This window comes from Dunckerocampus dactyliophorus, chromosome 13, assembly GCF_027744805.1.
Source record: "Dunckerocampus dactyliophorus isolate RoL2022-P2 chromosome 13, RoL_Ddac_1.1, whole genome shotgun sequence".
Taxonomy (NCBI): Eukaryota; Metazoa; Chordata; class Actinopteri; order Syngnathiformes; family Syngnathidae; genus Dunckerocampus; species Dunckerocampus dactyliophorus.
In genome coordinates, this window is record NC_072831.1 from 25,913,131 (window position 1) to 25,937,697 (window position 24,567).

The following is a 24,567-nucleotide window of genomic DNA, read 5'->3' on the forward strand; positions in this document are numbered from 1 at the left end:
GATCTCCTTCCCTCAGAGTGATTAGCCCTCTTGTCACTACTCTGGACCTCCACAGACCACTTTGAGAAGCATTTGCCGAACCACATTAAATGTCAGATCTTGAATCCATTTCATTTATATCGCCTATTAGCTGTTGGATTACACCAGTTGGGTTTGTGTGAGGCTCAGAGATTCTTCCAAGTGGGACTCAGCTGATGACTTAATCACAAGCATTAACGGCGATTAAAAGTTCAGCAGTTTGAGGCGGAAGGACCAAAACTTTGCAAGCATTATCTGTATCTAAAAACATTTGGAGAGGGGGTGTTTTTTTTACTGACATGGTTGTTCAAATGATACGTATTCAATATCACTGTTAACATCTACTCAGAAACAACCTGCCTGGGCTGAAAACACAAAACAACTACAGATAGTACAGAAACAGAAAGTAATGAAACATTATTCAACCCGTCTGCTGAGCAACTCATCATTTCCCAGTCCACCGCGATATTATTTTTATCGAAAAGTATGCCTTCAAGCCAAGTCTGCATACATGGTTGACCACTTTTCTCGACATAACATTTGAGACCTAAAGGGTCATTTTATAATTGTTGATAATAATTGTTCCGTTTATGTCAACATGAACCGTGTGAGCTGGAACTGAACTTTATGCTAGGGTTTCCTCTTCCTGTCGTGTGTGTTTCTCCTTCCTCTCATGATGCTCTTCTGCCACCTAGTGGCTGTTTTCATGGCATTAAAATTGCTCTCAAGTCTAATCCATTGGTGAGGAATTGCATCATCACCTCTTTTTGCCTCTATTACTACACTGGCATTTTACTTACCTAATGGTGTATGTACCACCAATGCACCATTTAAACTGTATTTAATGGTTTTTGATTCACTACAGGTGTTTTTGTTTAGGTCCTGTGTCACATGAGGAAGACAATAGGAATTGCCTCCCTTGAACCATGTAATGTAAATCAAGCCTAAGTGACACATCACTGCATCCAATCGATTAGGAAGGAAAGCATTACATAAACTGGGCTTGGGGACACAAACAAATGTCATATATTGTAAAGGTCAAATAGGACATTCTTTTACAGTGGACAGGATTTAGACTGTAGCAAATATTCAACTGCTCTAAACCAAACTTTGTTTTGATGTGAATTGAGATCATCTAGTGCAAGTCCTGTGCTTTTTGCATTAATCACTGTCACCGTATAGTAAAGCGATATCGTCGGTCCTCCATGGCCTCTGATACAATACTAATGTTGTTTTTACAACCTCTGACATGCATTAGGCCCTTTTGATTAATGATTCATTAAGCACTTTTACAACACTGACACGTAGACTAAGTGGGATTGATGGGTAATTACATGAGAGTAAAGAAATGAAAGCGTATAAATGCATTTAGGATTTTACATTAAAAGACGCACGGCTGCTGTTTCTTAATGAAATCGTCTTGGAGTAACGTTTGTGTGTGTGATGCCTTAAAGCAGGGGTGTCCAAACTTTTTCCAGAGAGGGCCACATAATGAAAAATGAAAGTATGCATGGGCCACTTTGATATTTTGTAAAGCCACACATGTAGATACTGTATGTTAAGAAGTTATATTTATTTCAAGAAAAAACTGCATTTCACTAGTGATATAAAAAGCCTCTTAGTAGTATCTACTTTGGCCTTTACTCCCCCACCCCCCACCCCCACCCCGCCCCATTTTTGCAGGGTTTTTCAAATATTTCAACATTTTTCATTAAATAATCTTTGTCAATTGACCTTTCACAGTAGTATGGATTTATTCTTATAATATCTTGACTTTATTTCCATAACATTATACATTTTTCCACAACCTAGTTTTCCAAAGAATGACAACTTTTTGTTTGTTTCCCATACTACTATTACATCTTATTATTATTATTATTATTATTATTTTGATTTAATATTTCAACTATATGCTGGCAAGATAACATTATTTTTCCTCATAATATTACGAGTTTATCCTCGTAATATTGTGGGTTTTTTTTCTTGTTAGAATGCGATTTTTTTCTCTCAATATTTGGACTTTAGTCTCATGAAATTACAGCTATTTTTTTCCACTACTGCTGTCGTTTTATTTTACATTTTCCAACAATTTCACCTTTCTTCTTGCAAATTTTCTTGTCATAATTATAATTTTATTCCCACAATATTTAGACTTTATTCTCATAACATTAAAAGTTTTCACGCAACCTAATTTTCCAAAAATGACAACTTTATTTGTTGTTTTGTTTGTCATAATATTACGATGTTATTCTTGTAAAATTACGACTTTTTCTTGTTAGATTACAACTTTTTCTCTTACTATTTTCACTTTATTCTTGTAAAATTATTGCTGATTTGTCCATGTTTGCAAAAAAAACAGCCACGAGCCACAAAAGGCCCCCGGGCTGCACTATGGACACCCAAATATGATCTCAGGACGCCCGGAACAGTTTTTTAAGGTGTGTTTGAATATAAACAAGCCAGTGTCATTGAGTATTAATTAACACTTTTACACTGCTTCTATTTAAAGTCCCCTTATAGGCGACATTGTTAATTACCGCCTTATCCATCTGCAGCGCTGAGCAAATTGCCCCCTATAGCTTTTAGCTGCACTTCCAGAGGAGAAAGGGGAGGAGGGTTGTACATTTGTTCTGCTTTGCCGTGCCGCGTTTAGTGCTGTTCAAGATGAGCGTACGACTACTAGCGAAATGAATAGTGGCGCATTAGAAACCGGGCCCGGCAGTCTGTTCCTTGTGTTAAATTATGCAGCCGACATGAAAAGAAAAGCGCTCTAGCTATCAGCGTTTAATATGTTCCTGCCTGCTTGTGGATGGCTCATAATAACATGCAAGAAGCGCCACGCTCCTTCCACCTCAGTGACACCAGCAAGCCAGAGAGTTTTAATTAACGCTGCATTGCCACATGAAAAACGGAAGGCTCTGAACGCCTAACAAATGGGATGCTGGCTCCGTGAATGCCATTATGTGTTTTCTGCAGTTTTTAATTAGATTTTTGGTGCCTGACTGTCTAAATTTAGTTGTGGGCAGTGCATCTCCGCCGAAGGTCATAGGCAGTAATAACCTACATGAATGGTGACACCTGTGTTGACCTGTGTGTGAGAGCAGCTGTATCACAGGTGAGTCTTCCTGGGCAGCAAGGTCACTCATCATTTTTTTTTGTTTCATTTTATTCAGGCCAAAGAGGCAGAGCTGTGGCATTGTCATCTGCTTAATGAAGATCTTTGCACACAGACTAAAAATAGTTTGCTGATGTGGCAATATACGCATATACTGTATATGTATACACATACATGTAGTACCTATATAATTGGTAGTATTACCTTTTGTCTGACTTAAGAACAAATCGACTTGCAAACGGTCGTCTGGAACCAATTGTGTTCGTAAGTTGGGGACCTAGTGTATATATTTTTTTGTGGTAATTTTTGGATACTTCATTCATATTTAGGGGGGGAAAAGTCATAAATAGGAAATATTGTATGAAAACATAATCATTTTATAAAAGTGAAGTTGTAATTTTGCGAGAATAAATTCATAATACGACAAGGGGAAAAACATAATTTATGCAATTTTATAAACTTAAAATTACATGGAAAAACAATTTTACAATTGTGAAGTCATAACTTTTTTTTTTTCCGAATTATAGTTGGTCATATTACAAATTCTCCAGGACACCAACATTTGAACGTACTGCTAGCATTATATCCCACCTCTTCCTGCTTTGACTACGCTGATGTAACGCACGTGTGTGCAGTCTTACGTATGTTGTCAGCTAGTGATAGCAATTTGGCAAAGTTAGCTGCTAACGTTAGCTATCATTGAATGTATCGCCTATCACAGGGGTCTCCAAACTTTTTCCATGAGGGCCACGTGGTAAAAAATGAAAGAATACAAGGGCCACTTTGATATTTTGCAAACCATCGCTTGTATATATGCTAAGAAGGTACAGTATATATATTTCAAGGAAAAAAACACATCTCAGCTTTGTGATATGGGTGATGGCTTATTAGTATCATCTTTGGTCTTTGCTCTTCTTCCCCGACTTTTGCTGTTGTTTTTTCATTTTCCAAATATTCCAACTACTTAATTTTCATCAATTTTCTTTTCATAATATTTTGACTTTATTCCCATATGATTTTTTAACTTTATTCTCACAAAATTTCAGTTTTTTTTTTCCATTTCTACTGTTTTTTTTTTTTTTTAATTTTACACCTATTTTAACTTTCTTCTTGTACATTTTGTTCCCGGAATTCTGACTTGATACTCATAATATTTTGACGTTATTCATGTAACCTTGTAACTTTTTCCGCAACCCAATTTTCCAAAAATGACAACTTTATTACTTGTTTGTTTCTCATAATATTAAGACTTAAAAAAAAACAACTTTCTGTTCTTTAATATTTGAACTTTAAGGTACTAAGATGATGTTATTTTCCCAATTACGGTATATTATTCTCATAAAATTGCCTTTTTTTTGTTAATATTTGGCTTTATTCTTGTAAAATTACTGCAGATTTTTCTGTTTTTGCTGTTTTTTTTAAAAGGATTTTCTTATTAAATGGTATATATATATATAATGTGCCTCAGGCCAATTAAAAAAAAACAGCTGTGGGCCCCGGCACGATAACAAGACTACAAATTGTTGACCGCCTCTCTGAGCCTGATTTTGTGTGTGTGTGTGTGTGTGTGTGTGTAAATGTGCAAATGTGCGTGTACAAACCACGGACATATACATGAATACCAGATACTCGTGAACGTCACTTATTTTATTTTGACCAAACGGTTTTTATTCGGTTTAATGTGAAAAAGCTAGACATTTATTTTGTACAGTCTGTTATTCTAGACCACTATTGGTAACATATGCTAGCTGGCGGTGGTGTTTTTACTTTAAGAGCAGAAACCTTAAAATGCTTTAAGCTTTACACTTGTTTCAGGTTTTTTTTTTAACGCTACTTAATTCTCATAATATCTTAATGTAACGTTGTTGTGATAACATCAGACTGCTGATGGACCCCCTTGTGCTCACCCGTCTTCCAGGTACGGCAGGGTGAACTATGTCCTCGGCCGGAGACTGGAGCTGCTCAGGGAGGTTGGAAGGTTACAGGAGAGCTTGGGGGTCCCTGGTGATGTTTCCTACACTTGTGAGACTGCTGGACACTTCTACCTCTACCAGGTGGGTTTTGCATACCATTGCATTGATTGTAATTTAGGATCTTTTGGTCTCAGGTGGTCTTGCATTGTCCTCACATGATATTGATTTACAAATGAAGAATTCAGCCTATAATTGAGGCTCGATATGTTGATAGGTTATTAAAGTGTTTATGCCACGGGCTTGTTGCTGTGTTTCAGCGAGACCGCAAATAACCACGCAAGAGACAGTCCCGGCCTCTTGCTGTTTATTCCTGACACCTAATTATCACCAGCCTCTTGGGTTGTTGCATTCCCTTCATAAGCTTGTAAACAGACTTCGTAGACATTTTAGGGCTGTATTTTATTGTGCTTATATTGTCTTTCCTTACCTTACATTACTTTAGCCTAACATTACATGGACTTCCCCCGTGGAAACAATGTAAGAGGCCCACCACATCGTTCATAGTGGCACTGGCAGGGTAGCGCTTATCTGGTGTGATGACACAATAATAAAAAAAAAGACTTATATGCTGACATCTGTGCCATACATGTTCATATATTATTTTCCAATAGTCTCTTATAGCACAATAAGACTGACTTCTCAAGCCAACTTTGTCAGAGTTGCTCTTCACAGAGGGTATTTATAGACTGAGGCTGCCTGCTGGTTGGTTGAAGCTTTATTAGGTTCACAGCTGGAGCACTTCCCCAAGAGCGCTCCGATCTACTCTCATTTGTCTTTTGTGAAAAAGTTAGAGGCATGTTGTCTGATGTACCGTTTAGAGAGGGTAGACACTTGTAGATCCCAACTGACAGTGGATACTTGTTACTGGAATATATGGAGAAGGAAATAATAAACATAAAGAAATACATCTACAAGTCGCATTACACTGCCTGTAATTGTTGGCCTTTTTCCACCTTTTTCTGTGTTTTCCGGCATATAAACGGCACCAGCACGATGAGACAAGCCGGCAATTTTTGGTTGAAAGCAACGAGTGTTTTATACAGCACACATCTAATCATCTGATTGCAGGAGGCCGTGTTGCTACGTGAAAACATCTAGAGTTGTGGCAGTTTTCTGTTTCATTCGGTTCTGTGTGAAAGGCACAGGTGAATAAATGTCAGATGAACTGTTAGGGCTCTGATACTGCAATTTTGCTAGATTTCTGTGTGAAAGAGGCTACTGTAACATCTTACTTAAAAGACTATAAAATACTATAATAGTGGACTAGTTAATGATAGGCAAGTATGTATCAAATGCAAGCATTTGGAATCATGATTTTTTTTTCATGATTTTTACTTTATACATCAAAAGAGAACAATTTTGCACTCTTTCACTGTGTGTGTATGCTAGTGGCCACCTGCCTCTCCCTACAGAGACAAAGCAACTGTATGACTGACAGGAAGTGTCACTCTGTTCGTTGTTGTTCTATGACGCGTCGAGGTGCTGAACCAATGCACAGAGTGAACTCTCTCCCTGCCTGTTTGGAGGCAAGAGACGAGGAAACCAGACACGCATGCACATGGCTGTGTATGGAGCCTGGCAAAATTGTCCAGTTCATTTTCATTAGTTGTGTGATTAATTGCTGTATTAGTTATCGCAAGAGGTTTTTTTTGTGTCACATTTTAATCTCGTGAGACCTTTTGGTGACGCCCGTAGTAAATATGTTAACAATTCTGTCACTGTAAAATGGAGGTACTCCAGTGTTTCCCAATGGACTGCAATGCATTTGTGGCAGTGGCGGTTTGCCGGTGTTGACGTAATTTCCGATTTTGCATAAGTGGCGATGATGCATTTGCAGAAAGTGGGTAAAAAACATGAAAAGGAAATATGTCTAGATATACAAATGGGCCTTTCCCTCATCTACAAGCACTCACAGGCGGGTTTGTCTTGTTTGTAACGCAAAAAAAACGTCATAAAAGCAGCAGAAGGACGTGAAAATGGCCGGAATTCCTAAATTCTAAATGTCGTGTCTGAAAGTTGGCACGTCGATCACATCCTGATTGTTTTAAAAGGTAAAAATTGCAAAAAACACTCTCCCTGTTTAAATACTTCTGCTCCTAACCGACCTGAATGTCAGCACAAGGACTCGTAACATCCGCTCTGTGTCTCCCACCGCAGGTGATATCTCGTTGGGAAGAGTACATGAGCAAAGTCAAGCCCAAACAGGCCAAGGACGTGGAGGTGGAAGCCGTGGCCACGCTCTTCCCCTTCCACAAGTACTTCTCCAATGCCCCCCAGCCAGTGTTCAGGGGCCGCTCCTATGAGGAGGACATGGACATCGCAGAGGGCTGCTACCGCCACATTAAGAAAATATTCACCCAGCTGGAGGTAGGAAGGTCACACACATATACGCAAACATTCCGCTGCAACAGTTTTATTTATAGAACACACATAATTACTGCAAAGCTCATTCATGTGACCACAGCAACAGTGAATAAGCAACACTGACAGGTTGATGCATGGTGGGTGCTCATTGACTGGTCAGCATATAAATCATATGGGTTTCATCATGATATTATTATTTGCTATTTAGATGACATTGGCAGATTTGTTTAAATAATTGTGGTCACAATCATGACATCATTGATCATTTAACAGAAAACATATTTCTTAAAATGCTTATATATTGAAAATTAACGTTTGAAAATATGAAAATACAACAAAAATGTGTATACAATTAACACTATAATGTATTTAATTTAATTTTTTTTTTACACACAAGTTGATGACAACCCATACGTTGATCCTGTATTAAAAAATATATAATAATTAAAATATTATTAATATAAATACATAGCAAGTATTAAGAATAATATTAAACATATTGTTATATGGAAATATATAGAAGCAATGTGAATACAAGAAATGAGTTATTTTGGCCAGTGTACTATTAAAATAAAAAAATAAAATAAATGTTAATTAATGTGGTAACAAGCCATACAGTGATTGTGTCATAAAAATATTTTAGAAAAATTCCTATATATGAAGAGTAAGCATTTAAAAATATATATATATATATAATTATGTCATATTTGGGGGAAAAATCACTCTGGGAAGTAATTGCATTTAATTTAAATTTAAACAAAAAAAAATCTATTCAATTTTCTGTGCCATGACACACTAAAAAGCTAATTCCCCAGTTATATATTTATAATGCAACAAACACATATTTTTAAAAAGGTTCCTGTAATAACAGATACAAAATTGGCTACAAGTTTGCAGGGTGACAAGTTTTGTAAGTATCTGATCCAGACTGCCCAGGTTTTAATTTGTTTTGCCAATTAGTCTTAATAACTAAAAGGAGAAGTAAAGAAGGATTCAGGATCAAACAATTGTAGGTGCCAATATGATACCACAGGTCCTGTCCTGCATGTTGAAGCCTTGTCAGAAGTCTGCACTCCCGGAGTGCTCGCTTCTTCTATTATACACTCTTTCACACTTTTTCCCACACTGATGCAATCGTTTCTTCTGTAGCACATGGAGTTTTCCTATAGAGATAACAGTAACATATCAGATTTATGGCAACACCAAGGAGGTCTGAGAAAAAGCAATAAAGGAGTTATTGACTGGAGGTAATATCCCAACATGTGTGGTGACCTTGATTTATCAGGCCTGGCCTCTGTATCGCTTCATCACCGCATCTCCTCCCTCCTCCCTCGGCCCCACCCATGCAGCAGTGCGATCCGTACGCCCACTTACGAGAGGAGGCTTCACTCTGCTGATTTTGCTTATCTGTCCTGCCTTTTCAAATGTCAACACATCGCCAGCCCGAGCTGTCCTCGGAATATGCTGAGACTTCGCGGCGGGACAGACTGACAGCAGGGACACAACGTGCCTCGCGGCTGCACCGTCTCTCACGGTCTCATCTTTCAGCAGACGTCATTATTTCTTTGTTCAGGCGCGCCATCTTGATTTCACCCTTCAACCAGCCTGGAGCCACGCGGGTTAAAAATAGACCTCATCAATATTGGAGCTTTTGATTGGTTTAATTTTAATGCTAAAATAGTAACACATCAAATATGTATAACCCAGCATGGTCCTGGTCTACTTCTCCTCTCCTCGCTCCCCCATCCCCTTGTCTTGCTTGGCCCCTACACAGCTGGTGCGCCAACCTGTTTACCCATATTTCCTCCTGCTACTCTTTTCTTTTTTTTTTTTTTTACGGTTATTTTACTTCCCCGCTTGACACAATGCGACATGTCTTGCGATAATCACAGAATTGGGCGAGCATCGCGATGGTATCACATCATGGGTTAATCAGCGATAACCACTTCCTCTGTTTCTCTTCAGCATTAAAAAGGGAGGAGTGTGTGTAGGAGGAGAATTTTACTACTTGAAAAAGGAAATAATCTGTTCCAGGGTCAAACTGTTACCATCTTTTACTTGGACAGGTCATTTTTTTTGCGCAACATTTGTAAATGTCATACTAGCCTAAAAATAAGTAAAAATAACGACCGTTAATATTAAGATGTAGTAGGGCTGGACGATACGGACCAAAACTCATACTGCCTTATATTTAGGGTGAATATCAATATACGATGTATAGCCTGATATTTTTTAAGCAAAGTGAGTTTAGACAAAATCAAAACCAAATATGGGTGTCAAGTTGTTTTATTAAAATAAATACTTAATGTGAGGATGTTTTTTGAAATTTTAAAGCTTCCTGCAAGACGCACATAAAATCGGGAAACTTGTCTGCGCATATGTTCACCTTATGTATTACATAGATTTCATCCAGTGATATGTTCCTGTCTGATTGCAACTATTTACTAATCCAACACAGTGTGGATGCAAATTTTTTCAACCCGCCCAGAAAATTTCCCAGGAATGTTGCCATGTGGACAGGGCCTTAGCCCCAACGTTTTTTTTCGGACATTAAAGAAAAACAGCCACACGGCTGACTTCACTCATATTCGTACACGCCAGCACACGCTGTTGTTGGTCATGGAGGACACTGTGGAATCCGAGCACGACGGGCAAGAGGAGCACAATGCAGATTGACCCAATGGGGAACTTGAGATTTAGGGAGTATTTTATTAAAATAAAGTTACTAAAGTGCCCCACTGGGATCCAATATTTTAGTGCCCCTTTAATGTTGAGGAGCCTGTTTCTTGTGGTGTTACCTCACATTAGATATCAACGTCATCCATCACCTGCTACAGTAATCGTGTTATCCCTCATCCTCCTCAGTGATCATCCATCATTTTGTCAGTCTCACCTTCTAAGAAGTAAAGTTGCATAGAACTACAGCTACAGAGTATGTTTGTACTTTCCACACTGCTAGGAGTTTAGGGCCTTTGAGCTGCTCAGGAGCGGATTGGACCGCACCAAGTATCTTCTAGTGAAAGAAGCCAAAATCATCGCCATGACTTGTACGCATGCTGCCCTCAAACGTCATGACCTGGTGGAGCTGGGTTTTAAGGTAAGACCCTCACCCATGCTCTCATGTGTGCTTGTTGTGTTGCAATTGGTGTTCACTGTTTACTAAAATTGATAATTGCCCTCATTAGTACGACAACATCCTGATGGAGGAAGCGGCGCAGATTCTGGAGATTGAGACATTCATCCCACTTCTGTTGCAGGTAGCATCTCTTGACATTACCTTGAACGGAAAACATAGAACTTAAGCCCTAGTAGCAATAATGAGTAGTGATGTCAGTGTTGCCCACAGGACTGCAATCCGGAGCATTGGGTAGCTTGGGGCATCTCATTTGCATAAAACCTATTTAACAACAAAACATTATTAGGTTGTTGACTTATGGGTTTTGTTTTCATTTTGAGCAGCAGTAGACGTATATGCACGCACAATTGGAGGAAAAAAAGACATTCGTAATCTTGCCTGGGCTCCATGTAAATGTTGCTGATTTTAAAGACAATGTACACATCATTGTACATCTAAAATGATAGATGATGATAGAGGTGAAAAAGCGCATAATTTGTATGAGCTTCAATCTTTGCTCTTTTTTTCCCATATTTTTATTCACGTACCCCCAATGACAATTGCAGTACCCCACTTTAGGAACCTAGGCCCTAGATGTGACAGTCTCTAGACTTTTCGCTAGTCGCTTTTTGCGCTAAGCCAGCTACACTGAATTCCCTCCTGCCACATCTTCTTATTCTCTGGCAGATTAGGTGCATATGAGGTGTGTTTAGAAGCAGACTTACGATGCCATCTAATGTTTTTATGAGCGTGGGCGAACACACAGAGCCAAATCCAATAGCACCAAATGTATCTGTATCTGTTGTTATGGTCCCTCGTTATGTTATGTGTTATGGCCCACCGCTAATACATTTGGACCGCCACAAATAAATGAATGTATGGGAAATACACTTACTTTTTAGTGCCCCTTCGTTGGGCCGGGTGTCAGATAGGTACACTTGCATTGTTGCTAAATCTCTTGATTGACGACAAAAAATTGTTCTTGAGCACACGGCCTTGCTGTTAGCGTACTGACTCCATCACTTGGGGTCTACTCTAACCCTACAAATTTAAAACCTACAGTACAACACACAACATCAAGCCTCCCACTACCTGACTCTCCACATTCATTAAGGCCTGACGTATGTGCTCCAAGCAGAGTAATGATGCTTGTCTTTGATAGTTGCGCCTAATTGTCCGAGATAGAGCTAATGTCTGTGTACAGATGAGATCATTAAGCACATCAGCCCAAGCTCCCCCCCTTAGTGAGTCATACTTACTGCCAGGTGCACGTCACAGAAAGAACATGTCATTTTCCAGCAATACAGTCAACCCTCGTCAAAATCAGTGCTTGATTTACATCAGACAGCATATTATATTTGGCTGAGGGCAATCTCAGTTTAAACTATATTAAAAACTATGGCATTGTGATGTAGACCGCTAGCCTTTCGTGCTTTTGTTATTATTTTCACTCCACAGAACCCAGAGGACGGCTACAGCAGGCTGAAACGTTGGATCATGATCGGAGACCACCACCAGCTGCCCCCTGTCATCAAGAACATGGCCTTTCAGAAGTACTCCAACATGGAGCAGTCCCTCTTCACTCGCTTTGTGCGGCTGGGAGTGCCCACCATAGATTTGGACGCTCAGGGCCGTGCACGTGCCAGGTCAGTCACCTGTTAAGCATAGGTTGTCGTTCTGGTGTTTTCTTGGTTTTAACATCACCTCCCTGGTCTGCAGTCTGTGTAACTTGTACAACTGGCGCTACAAACACCTCGGAAACCTGCCGCATGTGCAGCAACTACCAGAGTTCCAGGTGCCCAACCCCGGCTTGACCTTTGACTTCCAGCTAGTCAACGTGGAGGACTTCAACGGCATGGGCGAGTCCGAGCCCAACCCTTACTTTTATCAGGTCAGAACACGCATTGCCCTTGTCGACAGCAATACTTACATGACTCGCACGATAGACGCATTTCCACTGGCAAACCAGGTACTACGAGGTCAGCCATATACAGTATGCTTGCTATATTATATTTATGCTGTTGGTTGCACATTGGTCCAGCAGGTTTGTGCAATATTATACTCCACAGCCACTTTATGCAGTGGCCCATATTCTTTACCCTCCTGGGTAAAAAGATAACATTTTGCGTCATTTGTAGTGATTGACTGACGATCAATCAATCACAGTTAGCTACAATTCATGTAGTTACAACTTGTACATAGAGATATTTGGCTTACACCAGTGTTTCTCAATTATCTTTGACATTCCTCCCCTAGGGGACGGGCAGGCACGAACAGACCTGCCAACCTTGAAGAAATTTTATGAGGTTGTCCTGCTTCTCACGGCCCCTCGAAACCCCACTATTTGAGAAGCACTGGCTTAACAGATGCACAGTCTTACACACTTGGCTCCTTCAGGGCAGGGCATCCCACATTCTTCAATTTCTCGTTTCCACATTCATTTCATTTTTAAAATGATATGTCTACAAGTCTGTATGATGTATTTATAGTCCTGCTACTGTCCGCCGCCCTTGCACAGTCCTGTGTGTGTTTGTGCCTCTCTTCTCCAGTAGCCAGATAATGTTTCATTTCCTGACATTGCTAAGATATTTGAAGAGTGGGTGTGTGTGTGTGTGTGTGTGAGAGAGGGGAGTGCATTAGTGCATTCATTGCTCAGGTGCCACACTGGTACTACTCAATATCACAGACACTATATTTACTATGATAGTTGTAGAATGTAAATAAGATGTATGCATGCAAGAAACTAGGCATTGACTGGAAAAATGAAGAATCAGTATGTTAAAGATGACGGATGCAGTTCCCCGCCCCCTACAAATGCAGTTATTATAATCATAAAGCACGTCGGGTACAAAATGTTGCACTGGAACCGATGATCAGTCCATATGCCATATAAGAAAATATGTGTGCGCATAAATGTTAATGCGCTATTGTGGCCGTGCAGGCTCGTGTCCTCGAACGTTCTTATTGTTCCTAAATCCAGACCATGTGCACTTCCTCGAGGCTCCAGGTCACATGAACCTCCACTCCACATTGACTGTTGCCATTTGCAGACTCCTCAAGGGAATCACCCACGATCCCTGACTCACACAGGCTTTCTCCTCAGAAACCAGGAGAGAGGCAGACAATGCTACAATGTCCTGCTCTGCACTCTTAATTGTATGCTATACCTCTGTTTCTGTTTCACGGCACTGGTTGATTGTTTAACCCATTACTTATCATTTACGGTAAATGTAATTTATTTGTGTCAATTCCAACTGTCAAAGAGAATTAACCACTTTATAATAAAACAAAAATTGAGTAAATCCACTCATCCATTTGCCTTTCAGGCACTCCACTCAGTGATACAGATCATTTCAGTATGATATGCCTTGATTTGTTTAGAATTATTACTTTACATTATTATACATACACTATTGCATTACAACACCTTAGCATAACAGATACTTTATTCTCCAAAAATTGTGTGGTGTTACAGCAGCTGGACATCCTGTAACTAGACTTAGTTTAAAAGGTTTAGCTTTTAGCCATCAGTCTTAGTCTAAAAATAACTTGGCTTTATTTTTTTTTTTTTTGGATAAACACCCAATGAGAAACACATTGCTTGATCAATACAAGATACGACAATTAATGTACAACTCTGCATAGTCTTACGGCCTTGCAGCAAGTGCATCAATAGCACATGTTGCTGATGGTCTTAGTTAAAAAGACACGGCTTTATTCCTGAGACGAACCAATCTCTCTTGATTGATATGAAATATGACTAACAAAATGCAAATTTGCATGGTCTTAAAGCCGTGCAGCGAGTGCCTCAACAGCACACAGTCATGGTTAAAAGAAAAAACGACACAACCTTGGCTTTATTTTTTGGGAAAAAACATCCTATAGGAAACAAATCACATGATCAACACAAACTACAGCAAAGTACATCTCTGCATGGTCTCACAGCCTTGAAGCAAGAGCAAACCCAAATTAGACTTATTGCAGTAAAGCGTATACCTTAATTAATTTATTTATATTTTGTACAGTGCTTGCACAATAAAGACCCCTACTTAAATAGACGCCTCCTTCAAATAAACACCTGCAGTTAAGTAAATAAACCACCATTTGAGGAAACATACAGTACGTATATTTACCATAACACCTCCATTTTTATTTACTCATCTATCCCTTTTGCATCTCTCCACTCTCCCCCAGTGATCAAGTAGCCTCCATTAGTTTGACCTTGTTGTCAAGGTTACCAGTTTCCCATGCGTGATATACTAATGTCTGGCGCCTACAATTAACACGTTTGGCAGAGCCATAAATTACTGCCTCACGTTTACTTACATTTCAGTGCATGCATTCAGAGTTCAACGTATTTATTTGTACTTAAGCCAACTTGTAAGGCAATCACACGCCTATTCATCCATAATCACAGCTTTGCGTATACCTGCAAGAAACCTCAGCATGACAGGAAAGATTATAGCGGTGCTGGCTGGATCGGTGCAATTTAGAAGAGGCGCAGCGCTAACAAAAGAGTGCCACACTTTCCCCGACATGTGGACTCCAGTGCAGCCGGATCAGGATGAACTGTTAATGATGCTGCATAAGTAATTAGCAAAGATGTGAGGCTGCAGTCCTGACCTAATTGAAACAGGATGAATAATGCATATCGTTCGCTCTACTTTTTTTTGCGGGGGGGGTCACATTTGAAGGACAAAGCTTGGACAGAGGATGCTGTGCAATTTTTGCAGTTGGATTTATAGTAAAGGGGGTAAATAATGGCGAGAGTGCTCCTATTTAGTCCAATATCAATGTCAAAGCCTTGTGGAGTATTCAGGCTTGAAAGATGTCTTATTAATGTTTGTGTCCATTTCTCTTCCTTTTTCTATAAAGAACCTGGCAGAAGCTGAGTATTGTGTGGCTCTATTCATGTACATGCGCCTGCTGGGCTACCCTGCTGATCGCATCAGCATCCTCACCACCTACAACGGACAGAAACACCTGATCCGAGACGTCATCAACCAGCGTTGCGCCGGGAATCCCTTCTTTGGACAGCCAAATAAGGTAAAACATGACACATCTTTGCTATGAATACCCCAAAAAGCTTTTTTACAACCCTGCGCTCCACTCCTCTAACAAGAATGTGGCTTGATTCTGCACGTGGCTTTGAACTGCAAATGGCTTTTACACTGCAGCAAAGCAAAACATCCAATCCCAAGCACTTTAAATCATCATTCTATCCATACTAGTCTGCAGGTCTCAAACAGTTGAGCCAGCTGGATACCTCTGCACAAACAAAACTCCCTCAAGTGGGCGTGAGACAGTGCATGCATGTTTGAGCAGAAGATTAAAAAGGATTGTGGAGGTTGCGTAGCAAAACATGCACAACAACTCTTGATGCTGGACTTCCTCCCTGAAGGACACTGCTGGGTTTTCTTCACGGCGGCCCACGTGAAATGCGTTAAAAGTCAGCAAGCCGCCCGCTAGCGCAGCTTTCCATCACTACCAAATGTTTTGTTTTTTCCCCCCACAGGTTAAGCTTTCTGCTCTCTTCAGTCTTTTTTTTTTTTTTTTTTTTTAAACCTAGAGTCGTTTACCGTGTACACAAATAAATGATGAGGACTTCATTGTGCAGGTCAGGGAGGCCTCGTGTGTCTCACCTGATGTGTTTTAAACAAAATAGAAGTTGTTCTTCATTGAATCAACAAGTATACACGACCAAGAGGTAGGTTGGTTTGAACGTTACACATTTGAACCTTGTACAGGTCATGTTTAACAGTCGTACAAGTGGAAAAAGAAGTTAACCACTGGTAATAGTAAAATGTAAACAAAACAACGATAAGTCGCTTCAGAGTGAGTATAAGTCACATTAGCCAAGAAAAACATTTATGTAAAAAGTAATTACACAAAATTAAAGACTAAAAATGGCCATAATCCAGAAAGACAAGTCATTCAACTACACAATAGCACCCAGAACGTCAGGCTGTACTGAGAGAACAGGGCAGCCAGAAGCCAATCAGCCTGTGACCGTAATATGTACGTGAGTGGCAGTGTGCAAGGCATTATTGGAAGAGCACATTAAGTGCTTTACACACACCTTGCAGTCCAACCCACCTCGGTGTTGCCGGCGTCAGCGAGTGCCGTTTGACTGTTTTTCCATCAAAGTTGCCGTGTTTAATGTCCAAGCAGAAGCTGTAGTAATTGCACATTTGATCAGACTTAGGTAAGATTTATCAGATCAACAGCTATCTCTCAGATATCAGACAACTTTACAAGCTCCAGTAATCACCACTTTCGCTTCATAACACACCTCATACATAGAAGAGATCCATGTTGACAGTTTAGCGACATGGTCGTTATATTTAGCAAGTCGGGGTGTGCGTTTAAAAGTGAAAGTCGGGAAGTGTTTCTTGCTCGAAGTGTCCGCCGCTCACATGTCCGATTGTACATAAATACTGCCGTGCAATGCCAGTTTGAAAGCTGCATAAACCTGTCCACAATGCAGCCCAACCTTTGCAGCGACAAAATCCTGGTCCACAATCCACTCCTCCGTCGTCTGTCAAAGACTCTCCTTCCCGGCGAAACAAAGACAGTGTGGCTCGCCAGGCGTGGGTGTTCAAAGTGTAGCCCAGGGGCCATCTGTGGAACGTGGCTCATTGCAGAAATAAACAAAAACCCAAAAGTGGAAAAATAGAGCAAAAAGGCATAATGTGACAAGACTGATAAAATGTTGATACTAATAACTACATTAATAAAAATGCAAAGATTTGTCTTTCAGTTTGACAGCCAAATTGTTCTGTCAGAAAATAGATGTCATAAACGCCAATTCTGCAACTTTACAGCGTGAACGATGACATACAGTATTAAAGGCAAGATTGCAGTAGAGTATTATGATATATTATATATTATCATAACAGTGGTTTACTTGGTGTCAAAACATGTACACAATATCATTTAGTGCCAAATCGTGGGACAGTAATCATTTCAAAATGCACCTGCATTGTTTTGTGAAAGTCAGTTTGTCCAGGCTTATTTTTTCATTGTATTTTTCATAAAATTAATGTTAAAATCTTGTCTCGTCTCGTCTCAACTCGCTGTCATCGTGTATTGTCCTGTGAGTTGGACGAGGTAAATACCTTTTAGCTTTCACAGGCAAATGACGAAGAAAAGCATAATGACTTTTGTTGTAAATGCGCCTGGTGCATCTTTTTTTTTATTTTTATTTTTTTTACATTAACTGTCACGTATAAAAAGAAGTCAACCCATTGTTAACACAATACAAACAGTCTCCCTTAACTTTGAAGTTGCAAAGCATATGGTCACGCTTCACAAAGCTTCCTGTGTGTCTTGTCCTAAAAGCCTTTATAGAAGCATTAATTGTGGCAAAAAAGCACAGTACAATCAAGAGTTAGTCACCTCACTGAACCACAGTTGGTCTTTGGGGGTGTTTTCTGGCAAGAAAATCTTGAGTCATCTTCAATCATGTCTGTAATTACTGCTAAGAACCTGCTATGATATGCTGTGATGTATGTCATCAGTGTTATAGTCCTCAATTGATATCTTTCCTTTTTTTAGGTTTTGCCATTTTGGCTCAGCAACAGAATCTGTGTTTTGCTGCAGATCTATGTCGAGTCTTTGTAAAATGTATTGTGTTCTGACAGCCAATCAGAAATAGTGCTTGGTCATGGTAAATGTCCTGCCACGTTAAGACTGCCAGTGTCATTCAGTGTGCTGCTGGCCTCAAGTCAGTATGCGTGCCTCATGACATGCTGACAGGGAAGGGGGAGGGGCTAGGAGGACCGTGTGACAGGCTCTTGAGATGTGCTGAGGATAAAGAAAGATGGCTGCAGAAGGAAGGAAGCTCTGGACATTTAAAAGGTCACGGCGCAGAGCTTTGGCTCCTGCCGTGTACCCACAATGTGTCATCAAGGCTAAAACCAAGAAAACGTCAGTGGGTCATCCCACTTCACTGGGATGATTGTAATTAGGCTGAAAATGAAAGGTACCTTTGTGCATAACTCTTATGATAGATAATTGATATTTGACTGGTATATTGTTACATGTTAGTTAGCGTGGTCATCTGTATGTAATATATAACTGGCAAGGTTTGGTGGCTTTGCCCGCAGCAGAAACAGCTGACCAGTCATGCCAGTTAGATATTTACGATGTCACATGATCTCACCCACAGTCAGTAGGGGCTACTGATTCTGCCCAAAAGCTGCATTTTGACAATTGTCGGTTAAGTTTTTCCTGTTCCATGTGAACAGTACCTACATGATTGTGGTTGTGGCAATTTTACGACTTTTGAGGTAGTATCAGAAGCGGGACACCGAAACCCCACTCCCGTTGTGTTGAAAGCAGTTGTCGCTACGGTTGGGTATCGTTTACATGAGTGGTTCTCAACTGGTTTGGCTGCGGGACTCACCATCGCCACTCAATGACAAGCGGCACCCAAATGACGTAATTTTTTCAATTCAAACTTCTCAAATATCTTATATTTAAATGCACTGTTTGTGAGCTGCAGCGGTGAGACGCTGTCCTCTCTTTATGGCGTGCTGTTCTCTAGCAGATATCTGCAGCTGTGTGCACGTTACATCCTCACTCAATTTCTTTCCTCTCCCTACGGACCCTATTGCGATGTAGCACAGACAAGAACGCGAGGTGCATTCATGGACATCGGGTCGTTATGTATATTTTTTTGGCCAGGCATAAACCTGCAACCCACTGCAAGCAGCCATGACCCACTTTAGGTCCTAACCCACCAGTTTAGAATCACCGGTTTACATCCAATATCCAATACCGGTACTTTTGAAACGGTGCCAGTGCTTATACGGTGCCCGTGCCGGTACTTAAAAAATGGAAAACATACACATTTTGTCCAAAAACAATTACTTTTTATTTTTCATGGAACTTTGTGAAATGCAAGCTGAACATTTAAATTTAAATATATCAATAATATAAATCATGTAATCATAATTATTATAGATAATAATAAAAACATAAATAAAATAACCCATTTTTATTTTAATATACTCTTATATTGTTGATTTATTTACTACTTCTAATTTTGTTGTGAAGTGTGTGAGTGTCTTATAAAAGCGCTACATGAGTAACATTTTATAAATGTACAGTAAATTATTGCTATTATAATAAATTCACTAATATTAAATGATAAAAAATAAAGTTCACAAGAAATCGTCATAGTTATCGCAGCAAAAAAAAGCAGCAATACAGAAAACAGATGTGCAAAAAAAATGACAAGATTTTACAGTCCTTAAAGTGCAAACATTCTGCACAATTTGAGCAGAAATTGTGGCGACGTTAGACAACGTTACAACAGTGTTTGCTCCTACATGCGAGAGTTGTGTATCAGTTGAGCAAAACGAAGTTACTTACAAGACGTTACTTGCACAATGTCACCTTGTAAGCATGTGTCGCAGGTCGCTGAGTCTGCATCTTTGGAGGTGAAGTACAACCGAACTTTGGAGCACTTCGGCCTGACCATTTTAGCAAGATGCTCGCCATCGTCTGTACGTGTCTACAGCAGGGGTCACCAACGTTTTTCCTTGTCAGAGCTACTTTTACAAAATGAAAATGGCCAAGAGCTACTCATTTTTGTAACATTTATTTTCAGAGCTTATTTTAAACCCAAACAAAGCGAATATGCTTGTTTTACCAGAACATTAACAAAATGCTGGTGTCCACAACTCACATTTTGTATTTCAGAATGCATTTCTTTCTACTGTTCTTTCATTATTAACTGAAAACCTGAATGGAAAGCAGGCTTGCGGGCACCTCATGTGGTCATGGGGGGCTACCTGGTGCCCGCGGGCACCACGTTGGTGACCCCTGGTCTACATCAACACCGGTGGCGCATCCCTAGTTGTCGCTCTCTACCAAGTATTTTATGTCGTCTTGTGTCTAATTATCTGATTGCAGGATTCCATATCGTTGTGGAAAAGTGCACACATTTACTGCAAAGTCCCGCTTTGCTTAGTTCTGTGTGAAATGCACAAATACTTTATCTGCTGTTCCGGCTCTGATGTGCCAATTTTAAGACGACGAAAGGTGTTTACTATTTCAATGAGTGCCACAATCGCAAAATATATCGTTTTGAATACACTAATTATTGAATGCTCAGCGTTAAAGTAGTATTCTGTAGCCTCTTTCACACAGTGATGATCCTAGATGACATCAAACACAACAGGACAAGATATGACAAGTCTTTGGTGTTGAAATTTCACACACCGGTCCTGGTTTACCACTATTTCTTATTCTCCTCTGTTTCAGCTCGAAAAAAAATTCTCTCTCAAAAATTCAGTTGTCTTTGCGGCACAGTGACATGACCTTGTTCGATTCAGCGCTTGCAAGGTTCCTCATAAATAAGTAAGCACCCTGCCAAATGTCGCACCTTAGGGAGGATTTTTGTGGAACACTTCTTTGCTAAACAAATTTCATATTGAAACTGCTGCACGTCTCACTATGTGGTCTGTCGCCTACTTGGATGGACGGTTGACTGCCATGTGCAGTGCAGACATGCATCACCCCCACCTCCGTAGCTACATACACATGGTTGCTTGCCTCTGGTGCTGCACCTGTTCTGCACGGCAACAAGAGACCTAAATAATGTCCACACTACCTTGTTAGCTGCTGTCTCTTACCTTCCTTTCAGGGGGTCACTAAAAGTTGCAGTATCTTGTAGTTTGTGGTTTGCCAGTACTGGACAGTGTCACATTGATTCAAATGGTGTGCATCACAATGTGTAAACCAGAGGTGTCCAAACAATGAAAGGATGCAAGCCCCACTTTGATGTTTTGTAAAGCAGCATATGTAGATATGCTAAGATGTAAGATGTTATATATAGTTCAAGAAAAAAAAACGATCTCAGCTTGGTGATATAGGGAAAAATTCTATTATTAGCATGAAGTTGGCTTTTTTCTTCACATTTTTGTGCTTCTTTTTTTATTTTTATTTTTTTTTTCCTTTGTAAAAAATGGTCGTAAATTTTTGTTTCATAATGTTATGACTTTATTCCCATATTTATGGTGTTATTCCCATAGTATTACTTTTTCCCCAACCTAATTTTCCAACAATTGAGCAAACAATTGTTTGTCATAATATTACGACTTTTAAAAAATAATATTTGAATATAATATTTTTTCTTCCATGTTTCAACTCTAAAATACATTTATTTTATTTATTTTCAGTTTATTCTCGTAATATTCGGACTTTTTTTCTCGTTAGAATCCAACTTTTTTCTCTCAATATTTTGAGTTTATTCTCGGAAAATTACAGCTGTTTTTTCCCATTTCTACTGTTGTTGGGGGTGTTTTTTGCAACTACCTGTATTTAAACTGTCTTTCTGTTAATTTTCTTCTTGTCATTTTGACTTTATTTCCATATTATTTTGACTTTATTCTCATAACTTTATAAGTTTTTTTCCCAACCTAATTTTCCCCCCAAAATACAGCTTTATTCATTGTTTTGTTTGTTTCTCATAGTATAATGACTTTTTAAAGAAGTGTTTTTTTAATATTTCAACTTTGTGGTACTAAAATTGGGCTATTTTTCTCATAATAGTACAATGTTATTCTCGTAAAATTATGACTATCTCTTCATATTTTGACATTATTCTTGTTAATTTACTACTAATTAATTTTTTTTCATTTTTGCAGTTTTTTTAGAAATTAGCTTTAGTTCTAAGGACCAATAAAGGAACAGCCGCGGGCTGCAAATGGCCCTCAGGCTGCACTTTGGACACCCCTGCCATAAGCTATCAGGGATCTTTCCTTTTTTTTTCCCCCCAAAAGTGAGTTGCCGCCTTTTATGTGAGACATATTCTTGGTAAGCACACCTCTCAGCATGACAGGATTACCACCGTATCAAGCAAATTGGCTGACTTGAGCTTCCCCCTTTTTGCCCTGAAAAGAAACACTACTCTTTCCGGGGAAAAAAATATATAATCCCTTGATTCAGTAGCAGCAACAGCGATGCCCCCGGCTCTTTCCTCCTCCCTGAGAGTCTCAGGGGTCCAGGTAAGAGGCAAGAGGCGGCAAATGCCCTTTAAGCCGTCTTAAGGACTCGTTGACTTGCCCATGTGTCGTGCCATGATAACTCCCCCAACAGGAAACTGCAGTCACCTTCGTGTATCTTTTTTTTTCCTCTCCACTAAACCCTGCTGCTTAACTGAAATGCATTTACTGTACTTTGCATGGGGCATGAGCTAAATCGTGCCTGTGATAACTTTACAGGTGACGACCGTCGACAGGTTCCAGGGTCAGCAGAACGACTACATCATCCTCTCACTGGTTCGCACCAAAGCTGTCGGACATCTCAGGTAAATACCTTTACGCTCACATCAACTGTCTTCACATGTATTTGGATTCCTTTGTCAAGTCTGATGAGTCTGAAGTCTGTGCCAATTTCTGGTGCATACCATAAAACCTCTAATTTTAGCCTGAAAGGGCCGTGCCTTAAATGTGAAAACTCCTACAACAGCTTGAATAATGATTTGGAGTGCATGAGAAAGTGGAAAGGAAACCGTAGCTTTCTTTGACCCCACAATCATTGATTAACAAGAAGAGTGGGACTTCAGTTGTCCTTATTGATCTGTTCCAAAGGCTCAGTTGAAAACCAAATACATTTTTCCCAGAAGAAATGACGTAAATCCAATGAATTCCCTCCACACACCCAAAACACATTTTATAGTGAATAGTTGTAGTTTAACATGCAGAACACATATACATGACAAATGAAATGGATAAATGAACATTTAACGTCACTTTTACTGTTAGCAAAGACTCTTGTTGGGAAAGACTGCGATGAGGGGAGAGGAAGGGAGATCTTTCTTCGTAGGGTGGCTGGTCTCTCCCTTAGAGATACTGTACGGTGAGAAGCACTGTCATTCGGGGGAGACTCGGAGCAGAGCCGCTGCTCCTCCACATTGAGAGGAGCCAGATGAGGTGGCTCGGCATCTGGTCAGGATGCCTTCCGGACACTGCACTGGGGAGGTGTTCAGGGCATGTCCGACCGGTAGCATTGAGTTGGGCGTTGGCGAGACTATGTCTCTCAACTGGCCTGGAAACGCCAGGGAAGGGAATTAGCCAGGAAGAGTGAATTCTGCGCTTCCCTGCTCAGGCTGCTGCCCTTGCGACCTGTCCTATAACATATTTTTGGCAATAATTTTCATCACAAACAGAGGTTCCACTGTATATTGCACGACACAGCGGCAACAGAACCAATGCTGTGATAGCTTTAAGGAGCAAATTGTTCAGCTAGTTTTAATAGCGCGGTTGCGTTAATTGTAAACAGTAAAGAGTTTCACACCAACAGCTGAGTAGCAACCAACATTTTAAAGCACATGTAGACATAGATGAAGCTGCCGCATGCTGACCAATTATGACACTTCAAATGCAGCTACTGCCGTCTTGTGGAGTTTATTAAAAAAAACATTAGGAGGTTGCCTACAGCCACGGCCACCAATGTTTTTGACCCACACAAATTAGAGACCCCAGTACGACTATGCTAATTGACCAGAGGAGTTTATGGTATGCTGGATCTAACAATTGCAGAAGGCCAGGTGGGATACACTGTGGTTGTCTGCAGTCATGTGTTTCTAGCGGCTATTCAATTAGCATATTAAACACAAGGCTTGTTTACTCTCAGAGAGCATCATTTATGTCCTTGCCCACTGTAATTCTGTTTGTCTTGACTGCTTGGACAAGCAGAGACGCCAGGGACATTCTTGCTATGTCAAGTGTTGTTTTTCCTATTTTGGGATGTCCTCCCAACATGCCGCTGAGTCCTGTCTAATAGTCCCCCCCCACCCCCCGCCCCCTTTTTTTCCCTGACTCTCCTCCCGGCAATCCGCTGCCGTGACAACCGCAGGAGGCACAGCCGACCATATGACAAGCCCACCCTTGCTTTCACAAGGGGGGGCATTCCTACACACACACACACGCGGGTCTGACAGGGATGCGCAGATGTAGACACACTCTGAC

General features: G+C 40.2%; 1 protein-coding gene across 4 annotated transcripts in view; it reads left to right on the forward strand.

The window, feature by feature from the left end:
* aqr (aquarius intron-binding spliceosomal factor) overlaps nucleotides 1-24,567 on the forward strand; it is a 64,859-nt gene that overhangs the window by 33,336 nt on the left and 6,956 nt on the right. For all 4 annotated transcript variants that reach the window (XM_054795631.1, XM_054795630.1, XM_054795629.1 and 1 more), the window contains exons 26-33: nucleotides 5,052-5,187; nucleotides 7,264-7,473; nucleotides 10,430-10,567; nucleotides 10,656-10,727; nucleotides 12,044-12,231; nucleotides 12,305-12,476; nucleotides 15,461-15,631; nucleotides 22,819-22,904. In XM_054795631.1, coding sequence (XP_054651606.1) covers nucleotides 5,052-5,187; nucleotides 7,264-7,473; nucleotides 10,430-10,567; nucleotides 10,656-10,727; nucleotides 12,044-12,231; nucleotides 12,305-12,476; nucleotides 15,461-15,631; nucleotides 22,819-22,904 — 1,173 coding nt within the window. The remainder of the gene's footprint in view (nucleotides 1-5,051; nucleotides 5,188-7,263; nucleotides 7,474-10,429; nucleotides 10,568-10,655; nucleotides 10,728-12,043; nucleotides 12,232-12,304; nucleotides 12,477-15,460; nucleotides 15,632-22,818; nucleotides 22,905-24,567) is intronic.